The 17,724-nt window shown below is 37.0% G+C and overlaps 2 protein-coding genes across 2 annotated transcripts in view; one reads left to right on the plus strand and one right to left on the minus strand.

The window, feature by feature from the left end:
* VPS37A (VPS37A subunit of ESCRT-I) overlaps positions 1–16,022 on the minus strand; it is a 104,153-nt gene extending 88,131 nt beyond the window's left edge. The window contains 3 exon segments of the mRNA XM_053703921.1: positions 4,312–4,386; positions 15,004–15,341; positions 15,889–16,022. Of these exon segments, the coding sequence (XP_053559896.1) occupies positions 4,312–4,386; positions 15,004–15,110 (182 nt within the window). The 5' untranslated portion in view covers positions 15,111–15,341; positions 15,889–16,022.
* CNOT7 (CCR4-NOT transcription complex subunit 7) overlaps positions 15,992–17,724 on the plus strand; it is a 132,903-nt gene continuing 131,170 nt past the window's right edge. The window contains exon 1 of the mRNA XM_053703922.1: positions 15,992–16,131. The gene's annotated coding sequence lies outside the window, so the exon portion shown is untranslated. The remainder of the gene's footprint in view (positions 16,132–17,724) is intronic.

The following is a 17,724-nucleotide window of genomic DNA, read 5'->3' on the forward strand; positions in this document are numbered from 1 at the left end:
TATATCTTAACTAATGAGGGGAATAAGATAGATGTTACTTACAAAAAAACAGGCAAGTAATGAATATCAAGTGTAATTATGAAATCCATACCCTGTAACAGGACATAATTAATTTGAAAAGGGAGACAAATGAAACCTACCTAAAGCAAAAATTGCTTTAACTAGGTGGGAATATGTCAAAAAGACATAAAAATTATGAATACAATCTTAATCATCCCTGTATAATCTAATAACTGACAGACTCAGAGTATGACTATCAGATTAGTATGAACCTATGGCTAGCTGTACTACACAATATACTATTACGTGTAAAATATGTACAAACAAGATCATTACAAGAAACATTGCATTTCAAAATGGGTATTAAGGCCCCTAGGTATTAAAGTATCCAAGGTGTAAATCCACCTGGTCTCTTTTTGCAACAACAATTTGGCCCTATTACCCCCTCTCAGTAAGGGAGGGACGTGATCAATGATAACTTATTGCAAATCGGCCACAGTATGTTTGGCAGACAAAAAGTGTCTAGCCACTGGCTGATCACTTTCACCAGTGGCTAGGGCAGCACGTATGGATGCCCTGATATTGGCCATATGGGTGCGTAGATCATCATTTGTTTTGCCAACGCAATACCTGCCACAGCAACACTGCAGCATGTACACTATAAACGTGGTAGTACATGTAACTCTGTGCTTAATGGCATAGCGTTTGTTGTGCCATGGGTGGAAAAAAGTGGGTTCTTTGTACCAACCCATTACAGGTAGTGCAACCCATACACTTAAAACAACCATGTTTAGGCTTCCCTAACCAAGTCTTGTTGGTATAAATTTGGACATTGTCAGGACGCATCAAGTAGTTCCTCAAAGATCTTGAACATTTATAACCAACCCTCGGATGGATAGTATTCTTAAAGGGTAAGCATTCATCTGTGTTGATGATGTGCCAATTCTCCTGTAGAATACTGGGTGTTTGCCATTTGTCAGGAGAATATGTGGTCACGAACGTCATCCTTGAAGCCACGTCAGGTGTGTCTTCTCTGGTTCTCTTTATCAATCCTTCAGCTTGTGTCAATGTGGACATAGTAGATTTGATATCCTGAATCCATTTCCTGGATTTTTTTCAACTTTTTACTTTCAGTACTGTTGTTCAGCACCACTCTCTTCAATTGGGAAATAGGCAGTGCCCTTTTAAGGGCCGGTGGATGGCAGCTCTCAGGATGGAGTTCCTATCCGTCTCCTTGGTGTATAGAGAAGTCTCTAAGCGATTACCATTCTTGAAGATTAACAAATCTAAAAACTCAATACAGGTGTCAGAAGCATTCATTTTGAATTTGAGGTGTTCACTTGATCCGTTTAGTTGGGCAAACCAGTTATCCAACTCATGTCTGGTGCCCGTCCAAATGATACACAAGTCATCTATATATCTCTTGGACATCCTGATGTTTGGGTCACGAAATAGATCAGTGTCAAATAGCTCAAATTCTGCCATAAAGATGTTGGCATATGATGGGGCCATATTCGACCCCATCGCCGTTCCAGAAATCTGTAAGTAAAATTTCCTGCGCGATACATGTCTGTGACTATCCCATGATTGTGGTTGAATAAACTTATCACGTTGATTTTACTGCACTGCAGCAGTTTCTTTCTTCCTGTTCCTGATCATATATATAAATATGAATATAAAAGATCTTCTAAAATTCTAGATGTTTTCGTCTTTTTTAGTCCCCCTTATGGGTGTCCACTTACTTGAGTTAACTTCAATCAATATGAGGTAAGTAAAAATGTATCCTCCAGAACTCCTCACTGCTTCGGAAATCAAAGAACACCACTGTACGATCCTTCCTGTCCCTTGGAGTCCCAGAAGTAGAAACCTTCTTTCCTTACTTAGCAGGTACTGTGGCCCGAGTTTTGCTCGCACTGGGTCTTAATGTGATTGTTAGTTTATTTAATCAGTAAAGTTTCGGGGTTATCCCCCGTCTACAGACTTGAAGGGTTACCCCATAAACATTACTGATATATATATATATATATATATATATATATATATATATATATATATATATAGATAGATAGATAGATAGATAGATAGATAGATATTACATATACACACACACATACCTGAAAACTTGAAAAGTTTTTTTTAACAATTTTAATAATTGTATGATGTTTTTAACTGTGTATGTACTGTAAATATTTTACATGTCAATGTTCTTCACATAGTAGAAGATGTTCTTGGTATTTTTAAATATATATATATATATATATATATATATATATATATATATATACATACACACACATACACACACACATTATATACACACACATACACACACACACATATTAGATATATATTTTAAAGCAAAATATAATTTATATATATATATATATATATATATATAAACACATATACACACATATATATATATATATATATATATATATATACACACACATATACACACACATTTATATTTAAAAATAAAAAGAACATTTTCTTTTATGTAAAGAACATTGGAATGTAAACCCTCATAACTACCTTCGGCTTTAGTGCAGTTGGTCTAATGCGGCGTTGAGTTAGCGTGTGATAAATGTTTGTTTATTCGTTGTTTTTTTTTTACCAGCATGCTACATTGAAGTCTATAGGGAGAAGTTAATACAGTTACGATATCCGAAGTCCTGAGGTTAGCTTGCACTAGGTTTTGCATGCGCGCAAACATTTTCAACTTGTAATGTGCACGCTAACCTGCCATTATCAAAAGCTTAGTTTTAATGGTGTTTACATGTGAGCGAAAGCGATAAATATGGTGCCACTTCTAATCTGGGAAGCTTTAATGTGATTAGACATTATTTGTTGTCACACATAGTAGACTCTAAACCGATAGTCCTTGCCTGGGGAACAAGTAGACCTCTCATAAGAATGTTAAGCATCAAAGTTCAATAAAGTTTCAAGGCATCAGTGACACCCACAACTACCATGTAGAAAGGTAAACTAATAGTTTTAAACATCTAGAGTTAGAAGGCCAATATAAGTGTATTAAACAATGTTTTTTAAAAAAAAACAGACATGATGGGATCTTTCAAAGATACGCGTTATTTAGAAAAGAAGAGTAAGGAACAGAAATTTATTACTTTGCCTTCTTTTCCAAATAAAACGTGTTCATGATAGATTCTCAGTGCTATAGGACATCACTGGAAAGTTTGTGCAATGGCTTAAGCAACCTGCATTCTCAACTTTACGCAGGACCTGGATTTTTTTTTACATCTAATAATCTTTAAAGGGATACTGTACTGATTGTTTCTCTATCATTCTAGCTGAGGCTCATTAGATGTTAGATAATTCCTGCTAATGCTCATTTGGCTAATGTATGCTATAGAAAACAACTCTGTATTGCAATGTGTGTGGTACTTTTTCACACAGAAACACACACATACACATACTGTTAGTCTTTTGCAGCCATTGCACTTAAACCTCAGTTTTTGGGAGCTACTCACAAAAAATATTTGTTGTAGCTAAATAGGTTTTGTTTTTTTAATTTTAAAAAAGATCATTTTTTTATTAGTGTGTATTTGAATTAAAATGTGTTACATTGATATGGAATTAGAAATAAGAAAATAAAGAACATACTTTTGTAAGCCATACCCACATGGTACTGTAAATGATAGGCTGGAAGTTATGTATTAAGTTTTACATTCTAATGTAAACAATTGAACAACATTTGGCTTCATTGTAAAGCCAAAGTATATTAGAACTCATTTGTTATTCATTTTCTTGGGAATTGCTTAAAAAGAAAAAGAGAGAAAAAAAAGAAAGAGAAATGTGCTGGGCTTCTTATGCTTCCACTATGGCTACTATGATCACAGGGAAACCCGAAACACATCAGTGACGTCATACGGCCCCTGGTCGTAGCCTTCTTGCCCGTTTTTTAATAGTAGCAGTTGTTGCTTACTTGTGAGTGTTTTTTTGTATTTAGCGTTTTAATTTTTCAATAAAGAACCTCCGTTTTATACCTTGGAAGGAGCCGGTCTGGGATTTTGTTTGTTTTTCTTATGCTTCCAGTTAGTCTTGATCAAATGTCCCCATTAAGCACAATGAGAAGACCCAATTGACATTGCAAAGGAACAGCTATGGCTATAGAAGGGCTGGTGTCTATGCATTGTAATACCTGTATTCTGGTCAAACTGGAGCTTCTGATCTATAGTTCATGAGCTGACACCCTCTTAAATATTATGTATAAACCTATTTTTAAATAGCATACCAACTTATCTTTAACAAACAGTTTCATTTAACTAATGTGAAAATTAGTCAACTTACATGTTTAAGCTGATGGTTATATTTTTAACAGTGATAGGCAGCCTGTACTCCACATCCTTTTGAATTTCAGCAACACTGTTTAGTTAAAAATAAAATTAAAAAAAATCATTAAATAGTGCAACAGAAATATTGTTAACACACAAAAAAATTGTCAAAATTCTTTCTTCTAGAAACAGAAAGAAACAAGCAAGTTTTTAGAGACAAACAGTGGCTCAGTCCTATCCTGTAATTGTTCCTTAAAGCAGCATTAAAGACAGTAAAATTGCATTATTAACAGGTCAATGATTAAAAGATAATGCAATAACATTTGGTTTAAATTCCAGATGAACAGTAGATATTTTTTCTGAAAAATTGCAAAGTTTCCTTTAATTTCCCTGTCCTCTGTATCATGTGAAAGCCATAAGCCAATTACAGACTCATATGTATAAACTGTGAACTCCTGCACATGCTCAGTAGGAGATGGTGCTTCAGAAAGTGTGCATATAAAAAGACAGTGTACAATCTTACAATGGAAATATGTTGTTTGTTTTTTTGATGCTCTATTTGAATCAAGAAAGTTTAATTTTGACTTTCAGGTCCCTTTAAAAAGAATATAAAATGGCAAAAAAAAATCAAATTCAGCAACCTATGTTTTCAAAATGCTGCCAATTGCCTAAACAAAATATTTGATTTGCAGGTTACAGAATTTGGTGTTTAGACTCTAGGGAGCGTGAGGAAACTGCAGCTTTTACACAAAAGCAAGAGGTGTTTAAAGCAACATTATAAACGTCAAGATTGTACTTTAATGTTCAACTATATGTAAAATAAAAAAATTGCATTATACAGTAGTTCTATATTTATTTTGTTCCATTTACCTGTAAATTAACTTTTTTTAGAAGAGGAAGTGCAGATTCCTGACATAACACGGTTATATTCCACACAGTCATTAGTTGCACACTGTAGAACAGGGGTATCAAAGCATGACTGGCCCACCAGGATCCCGTGAAAATTCCAAGTGGGCCGGGTAGCATCTGGGCCTGGTCAGAGCCCACGCTACCTTAAGGCCTTAGGGCGCACCGGCAGTTTCCTTTTGATTCAATATACTGCTGAACCAGCAATATGTTAAATAAAAAGTAATCCTTAGCGGTCCAATGAGGGGCTAAAACCGTCAAAAAGTAATCACTGGTGGTCCAGAGGAGGAGCAGTAAGCTCTGCACCTTTCTTGGGTGCAGCCTGCGTAACTGCTCCCTCGCAGTACTGGCCCTCAGCGTGAGTCAGAATGCAGCCTGCACTCTGACTCTCATCACTAAGCGCCGCCCGGAAGGAGCACCAGCCAGAGGTACAACAAGGGATTCATTTTTGAATCCCTCATTGGACCACAAGGGATTTAGCCCCCACCATGCAACACAGATAAGCAGGAGAATGGGAGAATTGTTTTTTTTTTATTAAATAAAATTAATATATAGTTACATATTATTCTTTGTATTTATATCCTTAGCTTTCATTATACAAAGTGCTGTCAAGAGAGGAGGTAAGAAACAGCAAATTACATCTGACAGGGGACAACCTTCTCTGACCCTGTAATGCTCCATAATGTTGGTTTTTAAATCTAAAAGAAATGTTGATTCTGAGCAGAGGTGGACAAGTGATTATTTTTTCATGGAGTTTAATAACAATGTTAATAGCTTGATATGCAATGAAAGAGTTGCTGTTCTTAAAGATTATAACCTCAAGTGACATTATACTACTAAACAAGCTGATTAGTTTGCAAAGTATGAGGCAAAAGAAAAGCTTTACCCACATCAGAAGAGGCTGGCGAGGAAAGTAAGGTAAGTATAATTTTGGGGGCTAAAAGCTGGCAAATCTTTTTTTTTTTTTCCCCACAAGGTGTCATAGTGCACAATTATGTAACATTATTTTTTACATTTACGATCCCTTTAACATTACTTTAAATGCATAGGAAAGAATTACAATGCCCCTTTAAGAGACCAAAACTAAAAATCAAGGGCAAACATTGTTGTATGCTCCAGTTAGCTCATGTATAGATGTTTAGTGTCAGTGTTAACAAAAAAAAAAAAGTCTGATTTCATGAAGCCCTGATAAAATCATGCACTACAACAGAGTGACTGATGCCAATATGAGATTGCTCTTGCTTCATCTGTTACAGTAATCTACTTTCCAGTAAACTATGGAAATACTATTCCTAGTATACTTCCCATTTACGGTCTAGTAAGTGAAATGTACCCAACCACCACCATAGGACCTGCATTAAATAAATACAAAGCAAAAGCAGAGAGGCATTTTTAATTTCATTATAGAAGAGCAACCTTTTGCCTATGCTGCTAGGCATGCCCCCAGTCCGATTTTTCTTTACATAAAAGGAGGAGGCTACAAAACGCTATATAAGGTAGGACTTCAATGCCGTCCTAATGAAGATAAAGCCCAGCACTGTTAGGACGGCATGGAACATCCTAACAGCGTGAAGGAGTTAAAAAATGTTTAGATTTGACGGATATGTTATTCTATATCAAGACAACAGAAATGTCTTGTAATTACAAGGTATTAACTGTCCCTTTAAACTGTAGCATTAAAGTAAGATGTTTTGCCACTAAATGTCCTTGTTTTGTTTCTTAATTGTAAAAAAAAAAAAAAAAAGTACAACATTAGTGTGGTGTTTTGTGTTTGTTGGCTATTTTTGATTCATTGCTTATATATTTTTTAAATATGCTTATTTAAAATGTTAACCTTTCCTATCTTTTAGTTTTTGTAATAGATGAATTACATTTATAACCTTATTTGCTTGTACTGTGTGTGTATATGCAGTGCTTTTGTGTTTGTGGTGGTTTTGTGCTAGTTCTCTGGCAATTTACCACCTGGAGCAGCCTCTTTTAGACCAGTGTGCCTTTCACATTGGAAAACTATCCTGAAGCATATCAGTCTGATCCCGCCAGTTAAGGTCAGTCCAGCCCCGAAATACCAGGCAATTCTCCTTTGAACAAGGAACATGACAACCCCAGACGATGGTTTCGGCCTATTGGGCCTCATCGGTGAGGTGCAGCCACATTCCTCTAAGCAAGCATTGGCCAAGGAGTCCATATCTGGTTGCCCCTAACACCCATAGGGAGACTTCCCCTGGGTCATAATTAATTTGCATACAGAAGAGAGAAGCGCTCCAACAGGAACGAACAACAGCTCATCAGCTAGTTCTCTGGCGATTTACCACCTGGAGCAGCCTCTTTTAGACCAGTGTGCCTTTCACATGGGAAAACTATCCTGAAGCATATCAGTATGATCCCGCCAGTTAAGGTCAGTCCAGCCCCGAAATACCAGGCAATTCTCCTTTGAACAAGGAACATGACAACCCCAGACGATCGTTTCGGCCTATTGGGCCTCATCGGTGAGGTGCAGCCAGTTCAAAGGAGAATTTCCTGGTATTTCGGGGCTGGACTGACCTTAACTGGCGGGATCAGACTGATATGCTTCAGGATAGTTTTCTAATGTGATAGGCACACTTGTCTAAAAGAGGCTGCTCCAGGTGGTAAATCGCCAGAGAAATATATATATATATATATATATATATATATATATATATATATATATATATATATATATATATATATATATATATATAGCCAAAAAAGAAAGTAATATCCAGGCTGCACAATTTAAAACAAAGTCTTTATTGAATTCCACTAAGGATAAAAAAACGACAGGGGGATCCAGCATATCAGTGTAACCAAGAAGCTCCGCTAACATGTTTCGGTGAAAACCGTAATCATAGCTAATTGGAGACTGGTGTGCTGACTTTTTAAAGGACAGAAACAACACTTATTGGACAATGTTAAAACCAATAGAATGGTCACACTTGTAATTTTAGAAAATGAATGTATGAATGAAAAACAGCCACTCCCTGACATCTCCGTTAACATACTCACAGGCCACACCAAAAAAAGGTGATCAATTAAGAAAAGGCTGTGAGTGATAAACAATAGAAAGAGGAAACAGTAAAAGTTGAAACATATGTTAAATGGTAAATACACACCTAAAGCGTATGGCAATGTTACAGATGAGAATACATATATGAGGACAGAAAGTGCTCACAGTAATGGAGTTAAAACATACACCTTACTCTAAAAAACATATAAAATATAAAAAAAAATACATTTTTGCTCTAAATTTAGAATTTACTAGTATTTACAATTTGATATCTGACATTTTAAGAAAGAAAAAAAAACTTTTAAGGCCTGATATCTGTAAATCAACTTTCTAAAAATCAACATTTATATTCATTCTTATATTTACCCATATATATGTATACATATATACATTCCATATATTGTTTTTGTTAACTGTACTCACCTGGTAGGTCATTATCCATTAGTAGATAGATGGTTTATGCAGAATTACCCTTGGGCTTTTGAGGACTGTGCAGGCACCTTGTTATCCACACTTACTCCTAGTATATTCTTAGGACTCTTTTACAATTTATATATATATATATATATATACACATACATACATACATACATACATACATAATGTTTACCATAATATCTATATTTATGGATACTATTCCTGCTATTTCCCTTAGTATCTTCAGGCTCTCTTAGTTGTGTAATCAACTAAATTAACCCTTTATACATCCGGGTCACTGTTACCCCCTTGTATTGATACGCTCCTGCTTCTTTAACATGGTAGGGAATTCTATGTAATATATGATATAATGTACACAATGTTTGTGATTAGGGCATTTAGGTGCTACAGTAGTCCCTTGTTTTTGATACTCTTCCCATTTGTCACATTCTTTATAAGTTGGTATATACAGCAACATATTATCTATATATATTTTTGTTTACATACTTTTGCTTATATATTCGTATATACTTATTTATGTTGGGATGTTTTTTAGAGTAAGGTGTATGTTTTAACTCCATTACTGTGAGCACTTTCTGTCCTCATATATGTATTCTCATCTGTAACATTGCCATACGCTTTAGGTGTGTATTTACCATTTAACATATGTTTCAACTTTTACTGTTTCCTCTTTCTATTGTTTATCACTCACAGCCTTTTCTTAATTGATCACCTTTTTTTGGTGTGGCCTGTGAGTATGTTAACGGAGATGTCAGGGAGTGTTTGTTTTTCATTCATACATTCATTTTCTAAAATTACAAGTGTGACCATTCTATTGGTTTTAACATTGTCCAACAAGTGTTGTTTCTGTCCTTTAAAAAGTCAGCACACCAGTCTCCAATTAGCTATGATTACGGTTTTCACCGAAACATGTTAGCGGAGCTTCTTGGTTACACTGATATGCTGGATCCCCCTGTCGTTTTTTTATCCTTAGTGGAATTCAATAAAGACTTTGTTTTAAATTTTGCAGCCTGGATATTACTTTCTTTTTTGGCTATACATCTCCAGCATTCTGGGCTGCCCCAGGAGCGTGCCTCTATTCCACTCCCCCTTCATCTCTCTACACTGTGCATCCCCTCCTACGTTGACTTCTGAAAGCCTCCTGGTAGGCAAACGGATCCCATTGGCTGAGACGCCCGATGCTCATCACATGACCGGAACCGGCTGGATTTTGGCATCAGGGCTGCCCTAGACGCCGTGGAAAATGAAGTACACGACAGGATTTCTTGATACAAGCTGCAAGTTTTCGACTTCAAGCAAGAGCGGTGAGTTACACAGCTATAAGCTGTTCGGGTATTACCACATATATCCAGCTACACTGCTGCATTGGATGCATGAGGGTGATACATCCTCAGTTGTTTCAAGTGACACTCACTAGTTTGCTCTCATATATGTTATCTCTGCAATAGTTGCTTGAGGGGTTTTTGCACATCTTGTGATTGGACATTCTGGCTTGTTAGAGCGAACTGTTTATGAAGCCTTTATAGGGGTTGAATGGAATAGACATCCACATGGTGGCTTAATATATACATATTCCTTTGAAGTCCCTTTACCTTACTTACTTTCATTGCTTGTTCTATATATATATATATATATATATATATATATATATATATATATATACATACACACATATACACAAAACCAAAGGGAACTCAGGACAAATGGTTAATACAAATGTGCATCCAAACCAATATCAATTAATTAATATAGGTATACAAACTAACTTAGATTAGTGGTGCAGACGCTATAAAAATTGTATATGCACATAAACTTTAAGAAAAGATATGGAACATGTAAATTAATGTACCATGAGAAAGATAGGGAATCAAGCACTCTTGTAATACTAAAAATGGAAATATATTACATAAAATATGGGTAGTAAATCTCTGACCAATATACTCATGAAAAAAGTGCAATTTATTAAGCACAAAATATAAGAAAACAAGAAAACAAAAGTTAGACAATTAACTGTTCAATTCCCAAACAAAAGTCACAAAGGTGTAACTTTTATCACAATCAACATGTGATGTACAGGAATATGACAATGTATTACCCTGAAAGATGTGCACATCTATTAGCAAGAAATATATAAATGTATCATTCTATAGTACCTGACACATACTACACCCAAGCTGTACACGGTACCCAAGTATGTTCAAGGGATATTACCGGACAGCTAAGTAACTGGGTTCTAAGTATTGAGAGGTACCAAGAAAGAACTAAATTGCTTGTAATAGCATACAAATATAGTGCAGCAACCTTATGAAGAGCATAAAAACACTGAATATATATGGGTTAGTATACAACGGAACAACAATCAACACACATGCTGGATGGAGTATAGTACAAGCATTCTCATTCCAGGTTGACCCTTCACACAGAGCAGAGATGCCATGCGAAATTATAAAAGCATGAAAATGTAAGAAGCAAGCAAATGAAATTGATATTAATAGTAGAGTAAGCAGTTCTCAATTCAACAGAATAGCGTGATATGCAAACAGAGTCAGACCGGGCTGGCTCTCCACATAGTGCGGTATTGCAAGTACAGTTCAGTGTGAATTCATGAAATGCAGAGAAGCAAGCAGATGCAATGGATAATGACAGCAGAACAGCCAATTTTCAATTCAACAGGTGGCGTGATATGCAATCAAAGTCAGACCGGGCTGACCCTCCACTTAATGCGGTATTGCTACAGTGGTTCAGTCACTATCCATATTGTGTATTTGTTAATAAACACTTATCTGTAATCAGAGGTATGTCTGCTGTAAAATAGTTAGCTTCTATTGTCGAGAGTTTTACGTTGATTCTTGTTAAGTGTTGCTACACATCACTGTGCTCTACACGCCGAATTAGCCTGGCGTGGATCAACTGCATCATCTCTTCCGGGTATGTCACATGCACAGAACGATCCAATGCTTATGATCCAATGCTTATATTGGTCAGAGATTTACTACCCATATTGTATGTAATATATTTCCATTTTTAGTATTAAAAGAGTGCTTGATTCCCGATCTTTCTCATGGTACATTAATTTACATATTCCATATCTTTTCTTAAAGTTTATGTGTATATATATATATATAAAACATGGAAGGGAACTGCACTCCAAGACCGGATCAGGTACACATCCTGTGACTCAGCAACATCCAGCCCTGGGTGCTAAATAGCACTCCAAAAAAGCTGTGATGTCACCAGAGCCACAGGCAGTTAACCCCAGTCCGGAATGGGTGCAAGAACCAAGGGAGATTACAAATAAAAAGTAATACAACACATAGAAACACCCAGCACTCACCAGCTAGCTCACAGCTAAGATAAAATCACAACTGGAAAGGTTAGTCACCGCATCTGGCCAAATTATATATATATATATATATATATATATATATACACACATATACACATACCTAGATTACGAGTTTTGCGTTAGAGGCTGTGCGGTTTCACCGCTCACATACAGCGCTGGTATTACGAGTTTTCAGAAACCCGTCGTTAAAAGACAAGAAGTGAGCGTTGAGCAAAATTTTGCTCGTGCACGATTTTCCCATAGGAATCAACGGGGAGAGTCGGCTGAAAAAAAGTCTAACACCTGCAAAAAAGCAGCGTAAAACTCAGTAACGCAGCCCCATTGATTCCTATGGGGAAATAAAATTTATATCTACACCTAACACCCTAACATGATTTAGTATAATTTAGTGGGGGGGGGGGGGTTGTACTTTAGATTATCTAAACACCCCTAATCTGCCACCCTTGACATCGCCGCCACCTACATTATATTATTAACCCCTAATCTGCCGCTCTGGACACTGCCGCCACCTACATTATAGTTATGAACCCCTATTCTGCTGCCCCCAACATCGCCGACACCTACATTATTTTTATTAACCCCTAATCTGCCGCCCCCAATGTCGCCGCAACCTACCTACACTTTTTAACCCCTAATCTGCCGCCCCCAACGTCGCCGCCACTATATTAAAGTTATTAACCTCTAAACCTAAGCCTAACCCTAAACCTAACACCCACTAACTTTAATATAATTTAAATAAATCTAAATAAATATTCCTATCATTAACTAAATTATTCCTATTTAAAAATAAATACTTACCTATAAAATAAACCCTAAGATAGCTACAATATAACTAATAGTTACATTGTAGCTAGCTTAGAGTTTATTTTTATTTTACAGGCAAGTTTAGTTTGTATTTATTTTAACTAGGTAGAATAGTTATTAAATAGTTATTAACTATTGAATAACTACCTAACTAAAATAAATACAAATTATTTTTTAGGTTTTTTATTTTTAGGTTAGGGTTTGGGCGGCAAAAGAGCTAACTGTCCTTTTAAGGGCAATGCCCATCCAAATGCCCTTTTCAGGGCAATGGGGAGCTTAGGTTTTTTTTTAGATAGTATTTTATTTAGGGGGTTTACTGTTGGGGAGGTTGTTTGTATTTTATTTTACAGGTAAAAAAGCTGATTACTTTGGGGCAATGCCCCGCAAAAGGCCCTTTTAAGGGCTATTGGTAGTTTAGGCTAGGGTTTTTTTTTTATTTTGGGGGGCTTTTTTATTTTAATAGGGCTATTAGATTAGGTGTAATTAATTTAAATATCTGTAATTTGTTTATTATTTTCTGTAATTTAGTGTAATTTAGTGGGGGGTGGGGTTTGTACTTTAGATAATTTAATTTAGGTGATTGTATTTAATTTAGTTAATGTATTTAATTATATTGTAGTGTTAGGTGTTAGTGTAACTTAGGTTAGGCTTTATTTTACAGGTAAATTTGTATTTATTTTAGTTAGGTAGTTATTAAATAGTTAATAACTATTCTACCTAGTTAAAATAAATATAAACTTGCCTGAAAAATAAAAATAAACCCTAAGCTAGATACAATGTAACTATTAGTTATATTGTAGCTAGCTTAGGGTTTATTTTATAGGTAAGTATTTATTTTTAAATAGGAATAATTTAGTTAATGATAGGAATATTTATTTAAATTATATTTAAGTTAGTGGGTGTTAGGTTTAGGGTTAGACTTAGATTTAGGGGTTAATAACTTTAATATAGTGGCGGCGACGTTGGGGCGGCAGATTAGGGGTTAATAAATGTAGGTAGGTGGCGGCAACATTAGGGGTGGCAGATTAGGGGTTAAAAAATAGTGTAGGTGTCGGCGATGTTGGGGGAAGCAGATTAGGAGTTGATAGCTATAATGTAGGTGGCGGTGGTTTCCGGAGCGGCAGATTCGGGGTTAAAATTTTTATTATAGTGTTTGCGATGCGGGAGGGCCTCAGTTTAGGGGTTAATAGGTAGTTTATGGGTATTAGTGTTCTTTTTAGCACTAGGACTCTTGACAGGGTAGGGTGTACCGCTTACTTCTTGGCCTCCCAGGACAGACTCGGAATAACGGCGCTATGGAAGTCCCATAGAAAAAAAGACTTTATGAAGTTTACGTAAGTCGCTTTTCGGTAAGGTCAAAGAAGTGTGCGGTGCCCCTAAACCTGCAAGACTCGTAATACCAGCGAGCGTAAAAAAGCAGAGTTAGGACCTCTTAACGCTGCTTTTTTACCCTAACGCACAACTCGTAATCTAGCCGATAGTTTCCAGGTACTCACTGCCCTACAAGCTAAAGCGCCATGCAAACCAATACCTGGGACTACAAGTCCCAGAAGCCTCTGCTACCAAATCTCTAATAACCTGCCTTCCCCCTCTTTTTTTCTATTTGCTTCTACTGTACGTTCTCAAATATAATGTTTTTTTAAAGTCCCTTATTTTTTATAATTTAAGTAACTAATGCTTTTAATTTCACCAAAAAAAAAACAAACAAAAAAAAAAAAAAACACACAACTAGACAAAAAAAGCAATGCCCCATTACAGAGATTGGAGCTCCAAATGTTCGTTTTTAAAGTAGAGATGGGGAAAAGTACATTAACTCCAAAAACATTAATTAGAAACAACACAAAGCATATAACAATATACATAGAACTCACATACAGATACAAGTAAACCCTAGCTCAGCAATATTAAAAGAGCATCTAATATAATTTTGCATTTCAGGGAAAACTAAGGAAAAAGTGCTTTGCTTTACTAATTCAAAGTTAGAAATCCATATAAATTAGTATAACCATTATTAAAAGATTCATTTTCTAATTATAAATAACTTCCATTACTAAAAGAAAGAACTAAAAAAAGACATGTTAAAAGAACCTCAAATTCTATTATGTCTCCATTATGTCTGCTTTTTTCACTAAGATAAAACCAAGTGGGATCTGAAAGCAGGTTCTAGATATTGGATAATGTTGACTCACCTACTATGACATGCCCTGAGAGAATCGATCTGCCTCTGTTTTTGTTGCTGTAGACTAGTCAGGGGTGGCAGAGGTCTGGATCCCTTGGAAGAGAAGAGCCAGCTCATCCTATAGGTAATCTCAGCTTACTACTCCAGTGCTTAAGGTGATGAGGCCAGTGTTGTTGTTATGAAAAACTATGAGACAGGAGGCAGGTTGAAAAGGGATTAGCAGCTGCTTTTTCCCCTCCTCTCTTACACAAGTGATCAGTTTCCTCAGCACATCCCCACGCCTGGGATTTCCACACCAGAGGGGGCAAAGCTGTGGAGGTCAGTGTCCCAGAAAGCAGCTGTTAAAATCTGTAATAAAAAGCAGGGAAATATATCCAAGAGTTCACACTGGGAAACGAAACTTGTAGCGTGTTCACATGCTATTACTGCATTTACTGGTAGGATTATTTCCCTGATCTAGATATACTAATGATTCCAAACAACTATCCGGTGGGGGAAAAAAACTATCCAACTCCTATTACCTTCTAAAGAACAAATTTACTAAGTAGAATTCCAGTCATGCTTTAATCAGGGATTGGATATATTTTTCTCACCTCAGACATCCATACATCAGCTGTATTTGGAGAAAACAACTCTGTATATCCGTATAACAACAAGCTCCCTGTTATAATGATGATATACAAATGTTAATTACACAATAGCACTAGAGTTACTACCCTAGTTGCCAAAAAGGGCTCAGTATCGCATTACATCCTTCTCAATTAACAACAAATCTTTGGAGTTTGTATGCATTTATACATACACCATACTACTTAGTTATATAAGGTATAATATGTATATAACATGGGTAAGCAAATGAAACCCTGCACTTTGTATACACTAACACTTCTGTTACCTGCAGTTCCCCTTCTCCGGTCGCATCACATGACACAGCATTTACAGTCATCACAACATCTGACGGCTGGGGGCGAGGTCCAAGCTGCAGTCGGCAGGTTGACGTAATCACATATCGCCGCGCAGGTCACCTGTCAGATACTGTACGGATGTCGCGTTCATGACGTCACATGTTTGCGAGAACGCGCTCTGACCTCACGAAAGAACGGCGGTGCCGCGGTCTGGAGGGAATTAGAACGAGAAGGTGAAATGAAGTAGGATATCAAATAAGTATGGTGCATGTAATTCGGCTATGACATATGATAATCGCACAATTTACAGCAAGAATACACACTGCTATAAGTGGCGTGAGCATGACATATACACATGGCATGCTCATGTGTAGTTATTTAGACATATACGGACGCTGCATGCTCTTGTATGGATGGAGTCCATAAGAAAAAAACACTGAATTATATTTTTATAAGGAGCAATACTAGCAGGTGCTGCATATTGACGCACTGCATGCAGAATGAGCAGTAAACAAAGAAACTGGTTTTCTATGGGTGGGGAAATAAACTGTACTCAAAGAAACAGTAACTTAATACATAGGGTAAGCAGAATACACAGATACTCCACCATGAGGCACTAAGGGTGAGCAGTACAGCTATTGTGATTACTAAGCAGTACACACAGACCTGAGGTTGGTAGTGCACAGATACATGATATGTAGAATGTTATGTGAGTGAAGCAGTCAGATAGTATGTCCTGACATATTACTAGTGGGCAGCAAACTTGGACACTGCCTTGCCATTAGTGGGGCAGGTGAGGTGGGCAGCATACCATACTTAGGCATTGTCCTGCCATTAGTGGGGCAGGTGAGGTGGGCAGCATACTTAGGCATTGTCCTGCCATTAGTGGGGCAGGTGAGGTGGGCAGCATACTTAGGCATTGTCCTGCCATTAGTGGGGCAGGTGAGGTGGGCAGCATACTTAGGCATTGTCCTGCCATTAGTGGGGCAGGTGAGGTGGGCAGCATACTTAGGCATTGTCCTGCCATTAGTGGGGCAGGTGAGGTGGGCACTAGTGGGCAGCATACTTAGGCACTGTTCTGCCATTAGTGGCGCAGGTGAGGTGGGCAGCACTCTCAGGGACTGCATCCTGATTGGTTTGTGGAATAGCATACTGGAGTTTGAGAGGTGGGTAAGCCACTTTGTAACAGCACCCTGCCTTGTTAAAAGGACATTAAACTGATAGACAACTTAAAAAGACAAATGACTACTCAGCATGTTACTGTTTTTCCTCCTGTGCCTGCAGCTCTCCTCCAGTCACTCTACATGTGCCAATTGGTAAAGCTCCACATCTTCATATCGTACCATCATGGAGCTTACGTATCTTTGTGCCGCGTGACAGAAGTGTTGAAAGACCACAGATCATGTTGCCAACTTTTTCAGAACTGTATGGTGCGTTTCCAGTTAGCACACTCAATACAGAGCAGGAGGCGTACGTTTCTGCAGCATTGATACACAGTTTAAATGTTTCTTAACATATATTAAAAAGACCACATGAATAATGTATATTAATGCAGACACTGCAAAAATGTAAATCTCCCGCCCTGTATAATGCACACAAACCCAAAGTGTAGGATACAGCTGTCAAAAATCTGGTAATATCACTGCCCTGTCAGTGTATATATACTTCCTATCACAGAGTGTACAAATAGCTCAACTCTGAGATGGTGGTACCCTTTATGAAATCATGGAGCCAAAAGCGACTTGGAAGAGAGTTGCAAGCAGAGGAGGAAAAACTATAGCATGGTAAGTAGACATTCTGCTATTGTAGTTGTCCCTTTAAATGCT

The sequence above is a fragment of the Bombina bombina genome, chromosome 2 (genome assembly GCF_027579735.1).
Source record: "Bombina bombina isolate aBomBom1 chromosome 2, aBomBom1.pri, whole genome shotgun sequence".
NCBI lineage: Eukaryota > Metazoa > Chordata > Amphibia > Anura > Bombinatoridae > Bombina > Bombina bombina.